Source organism: Aegilops tauschii, chromosome 6 (assembly GCF_002575655.3).
Source record: "Aegilops tauschii subsp. strangulata cultivar AL8/78 chromosome 6, Aet v6.0, whole genome shotgun sequence".
Classification (NCBI taxonomy): domain Eukaryota; kingdom Viridiplantae; phylum Streptophyta; class Magnoliopsida; order Poales; family Poaceae; genus Aegilops; species Aegilops tauschii.
In genome coordinates this window covers 364,258,977-364,274,795 of record NC_053040.3, presented here as the reverse complement: position 1 = coordinate 364,274,795, position 15,819 = coordinate 364,258,977, and the positions used below count along the sequence as shown (strand labels likewise).

The 15,819-nt window shown below is 44.5% G+C and overlaps 1 protein-coding gene across 2 annotated transcripts; it reads right to left on the bottom strand.

Moving 5' to 3' along the window:
- Positions 1 to 5,534: 5,534 nt before the first annotated feature.
- Positions 5,535 to 15,226, bottom strand: LOC109779343 (E3 ubiquitin ligase PARAQUAT TOLERANCE 3). Of its 2 annotated transcripts, none has more exons than XM_020337960.4 (15): positions 14,620 to 15,226; positions 13,802 to 13,901; positions 13,505 to 13,583; positions 13,208 to 13,371; positions 13,035 to 13,114; positions 12,791 to 12,862; positions 12,559 to 12,715; positions 12,319 to 12,467; positions 11,961 to 12,128; positions 11,604 to 11,891; positions 11,362 to 11,406; positions 10,981 to 11,239; positions 10,386 to 10,511; positions 7,299 to 7,488; positions 5,535 to 6,423 (listed from the first exon to the last, which is right to left on the bottom strand). In XM_020337960.4, the coding sequence occupies exons 1-15, from the start codon at positions 14,783 to 14,785 to the stop codon at positions 5,782 to 5,784; spliced, it is 2,685 nt and encodes an 894-aa protein (XP_020193549.1). In that variant the 5' UTR covers positions 14,786 to 15,226; the 3' UTR covers positions 5,535 to 5,781. The 2 variants fall into 2 exon arrangements, with proteins under 2 accessions (XP_020193549.1, XP_020193550.1); XM_020337961.4 differs by having other exon boundaries at positions 11,362 to 11,403.
- Between the last annotated feature and the right edge of the window lie 593 nt (positions 15,227 to 15,819).

The window sequence follows — 15,819 nt, the reverse complement described above, 5'->3', positions numbered from 1 at the left end:
TTCCAGTGTTATGTGTGAGTCCTTGCTAGCTAATACTCATGTATTACATGTTTAGTGGGTGATAATGATGGTTACAGATATATGTATCTCTCTGATAGGGTAAGGCTAGCTACATGAATTGGTTTTTGTATGCTTGCTATAACATGAAATTGTAACTTCTTTGTTTACCCACTTGTAGTTTGCCACCTTGAAAGAATGATGTAACCTATTTCCTTAAAAAATGAGCATGCCATCTACATGAGGCCAAAATATAGTATCATTTATGAATTATCAGTTCCAAACAAACTACACACACTAGCCATATAAAACATAAGGTATCCTTTGGCTCAAAGAAAAAGTGGAGAAAACACATAGGAGTGGGAAAAATTTTCTATGGTGACACTATTCAAGCCTTTGATTCAAAGGATTGTACCAAAGGAAAAATGGAGGAAATTTTCTTAGATGATCTAAGAAAATGCAGGAATTTTACAATTCACTAAGACCTCCTTTTCAAACTCCTACGCATGGAAAATGAGACTGGCCTCTTTAGTGGCATAGTAGCATGCTAATTATACCTTTCCAGGTGGTTTGACTTTGATTTAACCCTAGTTATTAGGATTCCTATGAACCAAACGCCCAAGTTTTCAAAATTCCTATGTTTTCAAACCCTTTGTTTTACACATGCATTCCTATTCCAATTCTTGTGTTTCTCGCTTTCCTTTGTTTCTGAAACCATGGGAACCAAAGGAGGGCTACATGCTCTGACAACCAACGCAAAACAACAAAGGAAAAAATGTAATGTTTTAACGATGGTAAGGCACAATGGGCACAACAAGGCGCGTCTTTGCTTCTAGTATGCTTCAATTTGGAACAGAAAACGGAAGAGCGGTGGAGTGAAGTTTGAGCACTTTCCAATAGAAAACACATCTAAACAACATAATTCACAATACAGGATACATCTCAATAAAATACAAGATAGATGTTGCAAAACCAGTTTGTTCCTTTCTTGTGCAAGATTTCTTCTAGAGGTTTCCATATGAAGGTAAAAAGTTGGTTCTTCCCTCCTGTCTCATATGGCTGAAGATTGGATATATCATATGTTGGAAGGATACCATTTGTGATCCATGAGGACTTGGACAGAGGAACGACATGCGACGGACTGCAAGTTTATTCCTAAAAACGTTAGAGGGTTTTCTGCAAAAGTGCATAATAGACTAAGAATATCACCTCCTTTTTATTAGTGGATATAGAAGAGTCCCGAAAGCTCCGTCTTTAGCCTTGTTCCGTTTAAAACAAGGGCCATCCACGCCTTTTCTTAAGGAGAGAAAAGCATCTGTACATGCACATATTACAGTTATAGTTTTTATACTGTTGACACCGGATTTTGGCATGATCAAAAACCCAATTAAGATGGCCTAAATAGAGAAGTGATGTACATAAAAAAGTTCTGTATTATGTACATGAACATCTTTAAAGTTTGGGTCATCGCCATCCGATCTCATCTCGAGGGCCGAAGTTGTGCTCGAAGTACTAGCATTTTGTGTTCAGATCACTATTTGGCTGATTACAACCCCAAGACAGCCTCATATGGAAATCTTTTCTACACGAATTGTCTTCGTCTCGTCGAATCGGTCGATTTTGATATACAAATCGTCTCAATACAAGATCTTATGTAAAACTTAGAGCCACTTGAGTGTGAACCTGTCACGAGCCAAAAATAGTGTGCCCCATCAGACACCCATATAGCTGATGTCTGATGGGTAGCGCCAGTAATTGTTTTTCGCGAGCTATTCGTCCTTGAAGATGGCCTCAAATCGAAAAACATTCAACATGAAAATTGTTCGTCTCATCGAAACAGTTAAATTTTCTTTTTACATGATTTTGATCTGAGCTCGTTTACTGCCCCAAAAATGACCCGCAAGGTGCAGCCAATATTTAGACCGAATAGTTTTGGAAAGTTCGGATTAAACCATCCGAATTGGACCCAAATTAGGATTTTGGACGTGAACCCAAGCCTTTTCCTTGCACCGGAAGTCTATCTGCCTCTTATATACCTAGGAGGTGACGACCGATTGAACAACACACAATCGAACAAATCAATCTACTACTTTTTCGTGTTCATCTACTTTTTATCCCTCTCCCTTGTATCTTCTTCTCGTTCATGTGGCTAATCGGACGCGGACGGCGATCTCTCGATGTAGACTTGAGGCAGTGGTAGCGGCGCCTCTGTGCATCTTGGTGGTGCGTCTTCTTCTCTTCCAGCAATTGCATGATGCGGCTGCACCAAGCGATGGAGAACAGAAAGCCAACATCTGCACCAACCAATCAGAGGAGTAAAAGGAGCAGCAGCCGCCACCATGACCCAAGTGCCCAATCTGGAGATGAGCCAAGGGTCGGCACTGCTCTTGCGGCGCATCTTAGGCAACAGGGTGCAGTGGGATGTGGTCGTGGCCATGCGGCAGATGGCGCGGCCACCATCCTCAGACGGCGGATGGTTGCGACATCGGTTGGACAAATTTGTCGGTGGGCTAGGGGCGATGCACGGCGGCAGTCATGTCCTCCCCTCAGGACGATCTACTGCCAAAGGCAAGGATAGCGGAGCTAGTGGCGGCACGTGGTGGCATTGTCTCGCGTAGGTCGGCCATCGGCTGCCACCTGTGAGGATGGTTTGAAGCTTCCAAAATGTCCCAAACTTAGGATTTTGGCGGTTCTCGTGATCTTCCTCTCTCGTCAAAAAATTTGTCGTGTGTGCGACGACGAGCTTTCCCTGTTGAGTGCTTTTTTGTGCCGTTCAGGACCATGCGTGTAAGCTGCTATTGGGATCGAGGCAAGCGGAGGAGACGACATGAGATGACTTTGATTGAGTGGTGCTGATCGAGTACCTAGTCTCGAGCTCCGTGGTGAAAACCCTAGGTCTGACCCTAGTTGGTTACACCTGGCAATGACGGTGTTTTTTGCGTCGTTACCCTATTGAGGCATTGCTCGGAGTTTGCTCAGATTATCTTCATTCAGGGTGAAAACCCACGATCCGACAATGGTTGGATCTGGCGATGGCGGCATTTGCATGTCGTTCCCTTCCTGGAGGCATTGCTATTAGAGAAGTTTTATCGTAGTCCTTGTGTTTTCAATGGATAGGTGGTGCCGATGGTCATCATTGTATATCGTCAATCGTTGTTTTGGTCGCTTCGAGTTTTTCTTTTTTTTCTCCACCTGGCATAGCTTTGGTCTTCTACGACTTTGCTCTCTGCCGGCGTGATTTTCTGCGTATGGGCGTTGGTGTTGGATGTGTGCATCTTGGTTATGCAGAGGCCGGGTGTGTTCATTATGTTTGTATCCCCTTGATGCTTCATTATGAATCAATAAAACACTCTTTATCGAAAAATCATCTTCTCGTTCTTCGTCGTTCTTCAAGATTGGAGGCAGCGAATCCACGAGGTCCTAGGGGTGGTTGGGCCGACCTAGGGCAGCCCATAGCCGCCGTGTGTCCTGACGGGGTCCCTCCCGGGTGTGTGGGGTTTCGGGTCTACCCAAGCACCCACCGGATTGTTTGCGTACCGCGCTTCCGGCCAGGTCTCCTTCGATGTGAGTTGCGGTGCATCTTGGTTATGTGAGCATATACATTATCAGGGCATCTCCAACGCTGACCCATAAACTAGACACCGCATCCGTCCGCTGACAGGGGGGACCAATCCGCGGACACAGATGTAAGAGCGAGCCATCCAACGCTGCCCACATACATTTCAAACACTCTTTAAACGAACCGAGCGAATTACATGCAAACCGAATGACTTTCATTCAAACCGGACAAAAATATTTACATTTCGGGCATATTTTAACTAAACTATACCGTGTTGCGGTAAAACTAGTCTACGAGCGACCACGGCGGATCGTCACTCCCACGACATGTCTTCCCAATGCCCAGGAGCCTGCTCATCAGACTGTTGGATGCCCTGGAGGGATATGCTTCGGCGAAAGGGGAAGAATAGCTTCCCTCCACTTCCGTGAAACACGAAGACACTGGTTGTGTAACCCGGCGACGTGGTGGCGGTGGCCTTCGTGAGACCCGAGCGGTGGTGGCCTCCCATGATCTACTTTTCCTCGCTGTCCGCGGTGGCCGCAGACGTGCTGGCCTCTGTCGACATGGCTTCTTTCCCCACCTACCTGACGCGTTTCCGCCATTGCTTGCGGCGGATTTGCCGGGAGACAATGTTGTCCGGCCTGGATTTGGATGGGCAGGGAGAGGGTGGTGATGGCGATGATTGTGGCGCCGGGCCGAAGGGTTTGCGGGCAAGCCAACCTGTATCGGGCTGGCTCGCCGGGCAACCCATGCATCTGCAATGCTGGAGAAATCCTTCTTTTAGCCGGAGGCCATGGCAGGTGTTGTACAAGGAGAGGGTGGAGAGAGCGGAGGTGAGGTGTGGTTCTTGCCTTGTGCCTAGCTGGACACCTTTATATAGCGGGCGGATATGAGGAGCCAATCGGAGAGGTGTTTAATGCTCGTCGGCATAGGAACGGACATGTGGCGCTCGGGGAGCCGGAGCACGGTTTAATACAAGTAGGTGGGCAGACGAATGTCGTTTCAGTGCGGAGAGAAGGTGTGCGCACTGGCGATCAACGGGCGGCGCTCTCGGGCGATGAGCCGCTTCAATGCCGATTCCAGTGAGCGGTCGCGTCCGCTCTGAGCCGGCGAGAAAGGGGTTTTTGGTGGGCCAGATCAGTCAGACACGGGCGTGGCAGCGGTCCAGACGCCCGCACCACCACCACCACCCCCCTGGTTTGGCGAAAGAAGTGCGTCTGGACCACTAAACAGACAGATGCAAACCCGCGTTCGATGGGAAAACACGTTCGGACCATGCGGTCGAGATGGTTGGCAGGTGATTTGAGAGTCAGCGTTGGAGATGCCCTCAGATTGAAAATCATGCCAACATCCACGGGCTGATAGCAAGACAAGGAGTAAAACGTTATACTCCTCGGTTCCCAAACATATGACATATTAATGATTAAAAATTAAATTTATTTATGTTTGATCAACTTTATTAAAAAAATATATCAATATTCACAATACCTAATCAGTATCATTAGATTCATTATGAAATGCATTTATCATGTTCTGTTTATTTGATACTGCAGATATTAATAGTTTTCCTATAAATTTGAAATGTGATCTTAGAAAAAAGTAATATAACTTAATACCTCTATAACTTAATATAAGATGTTTTTTGACACTATAACAGTGTAAAAACACGTACTCCCTCCGGCCCAAAATTCTTGTGTTAGATTCGTCTAGATACGGATGTACTCTCTCCGTTCGAAAACATCAAAATGGACAAAAAGGGGTGTATCTAAAACTAAAATACATCTAAATACATCTTCTTTTATTCATTTTGATGACAAGTATTTCCGGACGGAGGGAGTATCTAATACTAAAACGTGACTTGATATATTCATATTTAGACAAATCTAAGACAAGAATTTTAGGACGGAGGGAGTATTATATTAAGTTACGGAGGGAGTATGTTTTAAAACAGATGATAAATAAAGGAAGCCGAGAAGAATGCATAATGAAATCATTTTTATTATAATCATCATCTCATGTGATCATTTGATTAATAAACTCCAAATCCCAGAAGGTCGTCAATGTACAAGACCGAAAGAGGACACGAAAACAAACAGAGCGCAGACAGCTCTTCTCCAGACACGTACTAGGAGGCGCGCTCGCGGCGCGCTTATCATCACAGACGCCCCGTCACCGGAGAAGGGGCGGCAGCCGCAGGTGGGTTCCCCTTTGATTCTTGCATCGCCTCACCGGCGCTTGTGTGCGCCACCGCTGTGGCTGTGGTTGTGGTGGTGGCCGTCCCCGCGCTCCCTAGACCGCCGCGAGTGCCGCGGCTCCTCGTGCTGCCGCTCGCGCTCCCCCTCCCGCCTGGAGGACGACGGCCTCCTCTTGAAATGCTTCTCCTCCTCGCTCGACTGCTCCTCGTCGTCGTAGTCGGTAGGCGCGGGTCTCCGCCTCTCCTCCTCCGCCGCCAAGACCGTCTCCTGGTGGTGGTGGCGGCTGTCGCTCTCCTCGGTAGCTGCAGCGGCAGCGACGCTTCTCTTGGATGAAGACGACGAGGATGCAGGGCGCTTGTCGGAGGACGACCTGCGGCTGCGCTTGGGGTCGGACGTGTTGGCTTCGCCGGGGAAGCTGATGCGGGAGAAGACGCTGGCCTTGGCCTTGGACCGCTGGTCTGCTGCAGCAGCCGCCGCCTTCGCGTGCTCTGCCTCGTGCCGCGACGCAGGTGGCGGCGGAGGCGGGAGGGGCAGGTCGTCGTAGCGGTCCGACGAGGAGCGCTTCTTGCCGGAGCTGGAGGAGCGGTGCGGGGAGCGACGCGAGTGCCGGTCGGGGCTGTGTAGCGGCGGCGGCAGTGCGCGCTCCGACCTGTCCGCCTGGGGCCTCGACCTCTGCACACAAGGAAAAAAACGGGGCCACAAGTCAGAATAGTGCTAGTACTTCCAATTTCCCACAGACTTGGCCTGGATTCATAACCAAGGGATCCAAATCGTACGGCCAAGAATATTCCATTCTTTGCACAGAATATTCCATTCTTTGCACAGACGGCCCTTGGCCCAACCGTTGACAAGCCCTCGAGAACGTCGGCCTAACTACGTAGCATATCCTGGACTGCTTGGGAACGTAATCCTAATCTTAAATTTTATAAAACAAGATTGTCGCTTTCATATGGCGTCGTGATCCCTTTTACCTTTGACCTTTTGCACTGTGCACTATCTACATCTACATCATCAAACATGGTGATTAAGTCAAGAAGGAAGATAGTAAAAAAATGTTTTTTTCTTTTTTTTTAAGAAAACAAAACAACAACAGAAAAAGGGGAAACGAGCCAAAACTAAACAAATACCAAGGAAAAGCAAACCGATGAAAATATATATAAACAGATATGTTTCTCCCACATATATTGATGCCATCCTGTAGCCCAAAACCGCAACGAGCACAGGACGGCAACGGGAAGGACACTAGGAGCAGCCGGCGGAATGGTAACACAACTCGGACTAGCAACTGCTGCTTGGAGCAACCCCGAGCAACTGAGCACATCGGCCTTGCCGGGATCAGCCAAGAACACCGCCCAATCGTGCTGTTGACGAATGCAACGGGCTGCTTTTCTTGTTCGGTAGATATCAGAAACAACCGTGGAAAAGGCATTCTTCTTCCTGTCGGGTGGTGCTGACCTCTCCACTGCTGACGCCGCCGCCCACAAGTTTACCATGGAACTGACAGTACATAACTTTGCAAGATAATAGATTGACAGGAAAAGACATACATCCTTAGGTCTCATCGATGTACTATCGTTTACGGCTCCTGATGATTCCCTTGCTTCCCTTCGATACTCCCTGCCCCGGTCTCGGTCTCGGTCTCGGTCTCGATCACCATCACAGTCTCGCTCCCTCTGCCTCTCCCGCTCCCTTTCCCTCTCGCGGGAATGTTCACGCTCCCGATCCCGCTCCCTCTCCCTGCATTTGTAGATAAGCATTGAGTAAAAAGGCTAGTGAATTAACTGAGGATGAATCTTTCAGAATGTGGACTTTCAAGGCACAAGGAACTTGCACTTCGGGACACAAGTGGCAAGTTTCACCACTCAAAACATAAATTTTAGTTAGCAGACTAAATGACTTTTTAAATTACACTAGGGAATGGCTCCATATAAAGGCATTTAAGGAGACCCTGCAGTACAAAAGGAAAAACACCAAAGCACCCAGTTAACTAGATGAAGCCAAAATGCTACCACATTTGTATCAAAATATAAGACGTTTTCTAGCCTACAAAAACACCTTATATTTTGATACGGAGTAGATGTATAACAGGTTCTGGGGCATGCTAAATTATGAAGATTGTGTTTTAACTTACAGAACCAGATAAAGCTTCAGGACATGGGCACAATTAGCCCTACACGGTTCACATGCAAACTCACATGCTTTGATCAAGAGCAGAACATATATCAGAATGTCGTGTGATTGCCATTTTAAGCTGTTTCTACAGCCTCGTTCCTGATCATTAAATCTTGATTCGCTGGTCAAGATTTCATTTTCCACTAAACGATACAACTATCTCTACTCCCATAAAAGAATAAGTTGGTGATGGAGTGTATGCCGTCAGCTTGCGAGGCAAGGTGTGTTATTTCTGCAAAATGACCCCTGCCAGTCTGCTTTACATTTGCAGGAACCCCTTAGTCTGTCTCCCCATCTCATCCAAACATATACGAGGAATAAATTTTGGGCAAAATCTAACATACTTTTAGTGATATACATAGCAAAAATAGGGCCATTTTCTTTCAAGTTTGTAAACATGTACTCCCTCTGTTCCTAAATATAAGTCTTCTTAGAGATTCCAATATGGACTACATACGGAGCAAAATGAGTGAATCTACACTCTAAACTACGTCTATATACATCCGTATGTAGTCCATATTGAAATCTCTAGAAAAACTTATATTTAGTTACGGAGGGAGTATTAGTCTATTTTGGATCCATTGCAACGCATGGGCACTTTGGTAGTTTATTACAGAATTAAACCGCCATCCCAACCTTTACACAAGCACAGAAATCAAACCTTCAACTCCAAAAGCAAGCATGCCACCCCTGAATTATTTAAACCGGTGCCAAAAAAAATCACTTTTGACTGAGACATCGTGACATGGCAAATATGTGCTATCTAACTGAACAAGCCAATGCTGAGCTTAGTCACCAACTTCGTCGCTAATTTTTCAAGGATACAGCATGGAGAGGTGTACCAGTAACATAGAATAAGAGCCAAGCGGCTGATACAACGCCTTTCGTCATACAGTTCACAGCACCATGACTACAACGACAAAAACAGCTCGCCTAGTTGAACCTCAAGCCAAAAATGGCGATGAGGCAAGACACATAGATCAAGGACCACGTCTCGACCAACACCGGATACCTAAAAGCACAACCCCGACCACAACTCAGGCTGGGTCAATGCACTCTCCACCCATCATGCCTAGGAATCGGCAAATGAACAGCGGGAACCAACCGGATTCAAAGAAGGTGCCATCCAAGAGTAACCTGAGTCGGTGTACAATGCACCCCGAGAGCCCATGCCCACAGCAGAACCACCACTGAACAACACATCGCCCCAATCCTCGCCGAAGAGCCAACGCGGCCACCACCTCCAGTAACAACTCCGGTAGCCTCCATGGGCAGCCCAGCAGCACCTCCAAGGAAAGGATGACGCCGCAGCACCGCTGTTGCCTGGCCAGCAAGCCAGCCTAAGGTTTCCCCTGGTGCCTGAGCAGGGTTCAAACATGGCCAAGACAATGCCTCCAAGGAGGAGATGGCACCTGCGGGCGTCGTCGTCATCTGCAACAGTTGCCGCCGTACAGGGACTTCTCCCCAGCCAAGTCCAGACCACTAGAAGAACGCTGGAGTAGCGCCATCCGTAGGGAAGGAAGCAAGCCGTCTGACAGGGAACTCGCTGTGAGGAGGAGAGCTGCTTCCAGTTGCCGGCCAGGAGGGACAGCACAGCGCAGGGAGTGGATCCAAAACAGCAATCACCTCAAGGTAAGCGCATCTTTGCTCTCTTTTTCTGCAGTGTCTAATGCTACTTCCTCCAGTTCACAAATATGTGATGCAACGCTTTGGACAAATCTCTAGTCAAACTTTTAAAATTCTTACTATCAAATATCATCTAAAATATTTAGATAGAAACTTGAAAAATCATAGACAGATCTGTCTCGAAAATATTTTCTGAATACTATAATTTTATTGTATTAAACATATTGATACAAATAAACTAATAGTAAAAGTTACACTTGAAGCCCACGTCAATATCCAAAGCATCACTTATTTGTGAACTGGAGGCATAACACGGGTCAAACCATGAATCCCCTTCTTTTTCTTCTGTTTGATTAATACATTTGAGGTGCTTAAATCCTGTAAAGGAACTCTTTGGAGGGTGCTTATGCTAAAAAAAGATAACATTTTATGTGCTCTAAGACTAGTTCGACAATTCAAGCCTGTAACATCAATATGTTGATTTTGCTAAGGTATTGCTTGAGGATCTACGTTCAAGCGAGGAAAAAAGTGCTAGTCATCAACTGTGCGTTTTTCCACTGCCTAGCACCCATCTCACCAAACCACACGCCTAGGCATGCTTAAGCGCACGCCTAGCAGAATGAAACGCTATGCGTTCTGTTGTCACCACTCACTACCACCTAGATGCACTTTTTTTCAGCACTCGAGTCCTTTACTTTGTACAGAATTTGGATATATGATCATATTGTTTCATAGAATATTGGGTGAAAACAAAGCATATGATTCGAAGTGTCTAGGTTGTAGAATACTAGAATGTTGAGTGAAATTAAAACAAGTAATTTGAATGGCTTAATCACCTTCCGTTTAATCGATCCATTTCACGTCTCCTCCCATCTGGTTTCCTGGGCTCAAATTCGTCTCTTCTCACAACTGGTGGCCCCATGTTCATTCCCATGCTGTTAACAGCTAATTCAGAAAGGTCCCTGAAAATGAATTATTCAAGAGTTTCATCATTTAACCAGTGGCCAACTGGTCATTGTAGTAAACTAGTAATAGCCAATGTGTGGAAAGATAAGGCGTATATACTCCCCAAATTTAGCGACAATAAGTTTGATTAACAAAAAATGAGTTACACATGTCATAAAAGTCATACCATGGGAACCTCTTTCGGATCCAATAGTATAACTTTTGTGGCATTTAATTCATATTTTGTTAGACAAATTCATGGGCAAAGTTAGGCCCAAAAATCGAGGGGGGCTTGTATATTTGTACTGAGTATATTACAGTCTACTAGACATAATGCTCATCCCCAACCAAATTGGAAATACAGCCACGAAATTTGCAGGCTATGCATTCCTCTAAAATTTCACAGAACAATAGAACATTCATATATGTAGAATTAGCCATGTACAAATTAATTCACAGAACATCAAAACGATGCTAGAGGTATACCTAGGAACTGTTGGCATCATGTATGCCGGGGGCATAAATGGATCTTGTGGAAGAACTCCCCCACCAAAAGGATCAAATGGACCTGGTGGAGGATAGCCCATGTAAGGCATGGGACCTGGAAATGGTGCACCCATGTAATCTATTGGCAATGGCATCCCTCCTCCCCAGTAAGGGTTAAAACCTCCTTGCGGGCCCAAAGGCATTCCAGCAAAATTTTCAGGTCCAAAATCTTGATAATTATTATTCCATTGCTCCTCGGCTGTAGGTAGAATAAGCAATGTTCGAATAAATAGGGGTAAAATGAAGTTTAACCAATAAAGGTGCAATCAAATATTATGACAATGTTCAAGTAACATATCATGGTTGGTGATCAGAACTTACCATTCCCTGGTGCTCGCACCTTCTTCTTCTTTTTCTTCTTTACTGCTGAAGTCACCAACATAATATCATTATAATGATAATAAAGAGTTTAAATATCAAACATGCACACACTAAAAGAACACAAACAAGATGAACATTTGGCTAATTTGACCCAAATAAACGTTTTAGTTCAATAAAACTTGCGTGGAGGTTGCATCACAGACAAGGTTAACTAAAATGGAACAGGCCAGAATGATTATCACCTTGTTCGCCTGCAGGCAATTTTTCCTGTGACTCTTTTGCGACATGAATCATTTCTGGTGTTTTTTCATTTTTGCTGTTCTTAGAGTCCATTGTCCCTTCAGTGATATCTGGAATTGTGGTAACCTTATTATCTGAAGAACTCACATCAATGTTAGCTTTCAATCCGCTCTGGCTCTCAGCGTCTGGAGATTCCTCTACCGGCATCAGTGCTTTAGGTTCTTCTTTTGAAGCAGCAGAAACAGCAGGAGACCTAACCTTGGGTGGTACAGGTAGAGCCGACTCCATGTCTATGCAAGGTAGTCATCAGTTTCCAATTCTTATAGAGGCAGATAATCTGATATAACTGATATACATACCCTGTACTTGCACCATGCTTCCCGCGTTTTCCGTACTGCTAGTTGGTGGTGCCTCTAATATGCGACTGATGGTTTCTCTTAGAGTTCTATTGGGGAGAAGATCGTCTGCTAATATGCTTGTGGCACCACAGACACACATTGACTTGTTAATTATGTAGTCCCTAATGCCTGCCAACAAAACACAATATGTCAGCCCACTAAAGAGCATGTATGTTTGAAACTTGAAAGTGGAGATATTGAGAAGAACAAGAAAAACACAATGAAGAAAATCCATACAGCAAAACCATATTTGTATTAAGTGACAACAGTATCAATGTCAGCAGTGTGAAAACAATAGATTCTTAAAAGCGCAACTTACATTTATCACAGAAACTCTTAAAGCAGCATTTACTAGTTAGAACGGCATCCTTCATTACTTCTTTACACAACGGGCAACGCAACTCTGGTGGGAGATCACTGAGAGAACGGGTGGTGGGTAGGCCCTCTATCTCCCTCTCAAAAGCAGCTCTGTCACAAAAAAAATATGATTAATCTTTACCTCCAAGTAGACGGAGAATTAGTGATTACGTGAGTAACTAAATAAGCAATTTGAGCTCACTCATTTGGCTTCAAAACAGCACCAGCCCCACTTGGCAGTGCATATGAGCCATCTGGAGTTGCCATTAACATGGATTTTGGAATGCCAGTTGGAGGTTTCATCCTTCTAACGTCATATCTAGTATCACCATTTGTTGGGCAATGTTGAATGAAATGACCTGTAAACCAGTATTGGTCAAGTGAAACAGGACAAAATATTCCATTAACAAAGATTTGACAAGTGGCCAGCATACCTGGTACTTTACATCTATGACAAATATAGCCAGGAGGAGGTGACCTGTTATCTAGCCGACCCATCCCACGTCCTTAAGAATATCAAAGCAGATTAGTACTTATATAAACATCTAGTTTCAAATAATGATGTTAACAGGTATCCATGTTGCATAGGTGCCCATGTGCACTTCATGAAGCTTGGTGCTACTAAGCTCTACATAAATCTTGCAAAAAAATGGCAATAGAAACGGTGGAAAGAATTACCAAAACCACGCCCAGCCATCATTCTCCCACCCATTCCTCTGCCATAACCTCTTCCGGATCCATAGCCATCAGGAATTTGGCTGAAAATGAGACATCCAGTCCAGTATATAATTAGTATTATTCCTCTAAGGGATAATAGAACAGTCATTCAGCCAGTCCAGCAGATCACTAACCTATAGTCAACGGCCGCTGTATCAATAAGGGCTTTTATCTTACTATCTTCGTCAATTTGATTTTCAGAAGAAGCGTCAATTGCCTGGCTAGCAGGCTGAGAAGGAACTGAATCAGAAACATATAAAGAGTTGCCGAACTCATCATCCCACTCAGATTCTTCAGGCTGCAATTTCAATACCTTTAAACATTAGCTCCCAGGATTAATAGACTACCATCATAGCTCAAACATCAAACTGTGATTGCAGCGGCAACTACTGTATGAGATAAAGGTAAACCAGACTAGAAGTTATTCTTACATATTTCATAGATGAATCACCAAGAAAAGCACTGCCAGAAGGCACGATTTCTTCTACCCTATTTTCTGCAGCTATTGCCCTGCAAAAAATGGTGAACCTTAAAACTATGATTGCTGATAAGGAGTAACTCCTGACATGGACCATATTCAGTGACATGAAGCAGTTAAAGTCAAACATACAAATTAGAAATCTTTTCAGATGGGTTATGTATTTTTGACTATTGATGATGATGCATCAGTAATGTGAATTATGAGGTATGATGTGGAGTAAGTGCGAAATCAAAGAGCAAAACAGTACTCTTGTGGTTCAGTAACGATTGGCATCCTTGGGCGTCCTGGTATCCGGCGAATCAACACTGAAGTGTTCTTTGGTATCATGATAGATTCATCAGCATACTCTGAAAGTACAAACATCACAGGAAATGGTTTAAGTAATACTTCGACTGTACAACACCATCCCAAGTCCCCCAAAAAACGAGATATTCCTATCATGCCCACTAATTATAAGTTCTTAAAATACAACTGTATTTCAATCTGAATGCTCCACAGTAAAATCCACTAATCCAGAATGATTGTTCAGTGAGGTAAGCAAACAACACAATGGCTTCATTGAAACACACTTACTAGTCTTCGATGCAATGCGCGGTAGATGTGCTCGGCATCGCAAAAGACATTCAAGTTGCTAACCATTGCAAACAAAGATCATGTCAAATTGTCAAAATATTGCAATTTTATGTCTAAATCCAGCTAACAGTTAATCCTCCACACCAAACCAGTAGATCAAGTCGTCATGTCCTAGAAAGCACAGATCATAAGAAAAAAAAATGAGGCAGACAACAAATGATACCAGCTAAATAAGGCCTCAATTTTCAGAAATCTTCCGTGCATGAATCAAAGAGCCAAAATGGCTTACCATACACAGCAAACAGCATTACAACCTGAGCCTATCACAATATTATCTACCACTAACATCTTGTATACATTCACCCACACAAGAAATCAAGCAAAGGTTCTTCTCTGAGAAAGAACCAATATTATCTAGCTGGCACTAACATCTTGAATACATTCACCCACACAAGAAATGAAACAAGGGTTCTTTGCTGAGAAAGAACCAACCTTCATCAGTCTGGGCATTCGAGATCATGAGGTCGAAATCAGTGCCTCTGCCAAGGTGCTTGGACTCAAAAATCATCTCCTTGAGGTTGAGAACCGAGATGAACTGCCCCTCGATAGGGATCGAGTCATAGTCTCTGGCACTCTTGAACTTATAATAGACAGCCATGACAGCGCTGGATCTAGAGGGTGTGCCGGGTGTGCAGCAGCACACCCAATTTGCGCCGCACGCCCAAAATTTGTGGAGATCAGTGGGGTTTATCTAATCACTCGGCGCCATAAAGCTCACAGACGGCCAGGATGGCGGGCGGGGTTGAGATAGCAGCGATGCGATGAGGCGGAACGGGAACGGCAACGGCGGCGACGCGCGTGCGAGGTCGGACGGGTTGGGGGGTCAGGCGTCGGCGGTGACCTAAGCTACGGCACGGCGGCGGCTGTAGGGCACGGCAGACTGTAGGAGATGTTCTAGAGCCGCATCGGGTCGGATTGGAGCTTGCTTGGGTAGGTCAGGACTCGGGAGAGGAAGAGGATGACTGGGAGGGGAAAGAAGGGTACAGGTACGGGACGGTGGAGAGTGGAAACCGTGGATGGATCTCACCCCTCTGGGCCTGGGGTCGACGGCAGATATTTTGGTTCAAAAGGAGAATACGCTGACAGTAGTACTCCCTTCGTTTCTTTTTACTCCCCATATAATATTTTTTAATGTCAAACTATGCAAAGTTTGATTAAATTGATATTAAAAAATATCAATATCTACAATACTGAAGATATATACTATAAAAATTATTGTCATGATTCATCTAATGATATTGATTTCGTATTGCGAATACTGATATTTTTTTCTATAAAGTTAGTCAAACTTTACGAAGTTTGACCTCAGACAAATTTTATATGCAAACTGAAAAGAAACGGAGGGAGTTTTATTAGGATGACTTTTTTAGTCTATGCACTTGTATTTGTATGAAAACTTTCGAGTTTTGTTACTAGTTTAATTTAGATTGATATAGCATGTTGGGTGAAATTCTACCCTTTTTTTTCTTTTACCTTAGTAACACATACACACAGTGAGATATAGGTCAAGAATTCGAGGACAATCTGGGTAGGTATTCATTACCGTAAGTTCGCGAGCAACTGCTACATGTGATTTAAGAGTAGTGAGTTTGCCAAAATAATGGGACCACTCATGTACAATCGAACAAAGGG

Bases quoted from the DNA above. Each gene is read 5' to 3' on its own strand.
- LOC109779343 (XM_020337960.4), bottom strand. From the start codon at position 14,785: ATGGCTGTCTATTATAAGTTCAAGAGTGCCAGAGACTATGACTCGATC. The intron at 12,129-12,318 runs GTAAGTTGCGCT...TTTTGTTGGCAG, and splicing joins TAAGAGTTTCTGTGATAAAT to GCATTAGGGACTACATAATT. The intron at 6,424-7,298 runs GTATGTCTTTTC...CCTTGTGTGCAG, and splicing joins CATCGATGAGACCTAAGGAT to AGGTCGAGGCCCCAGGCGGA.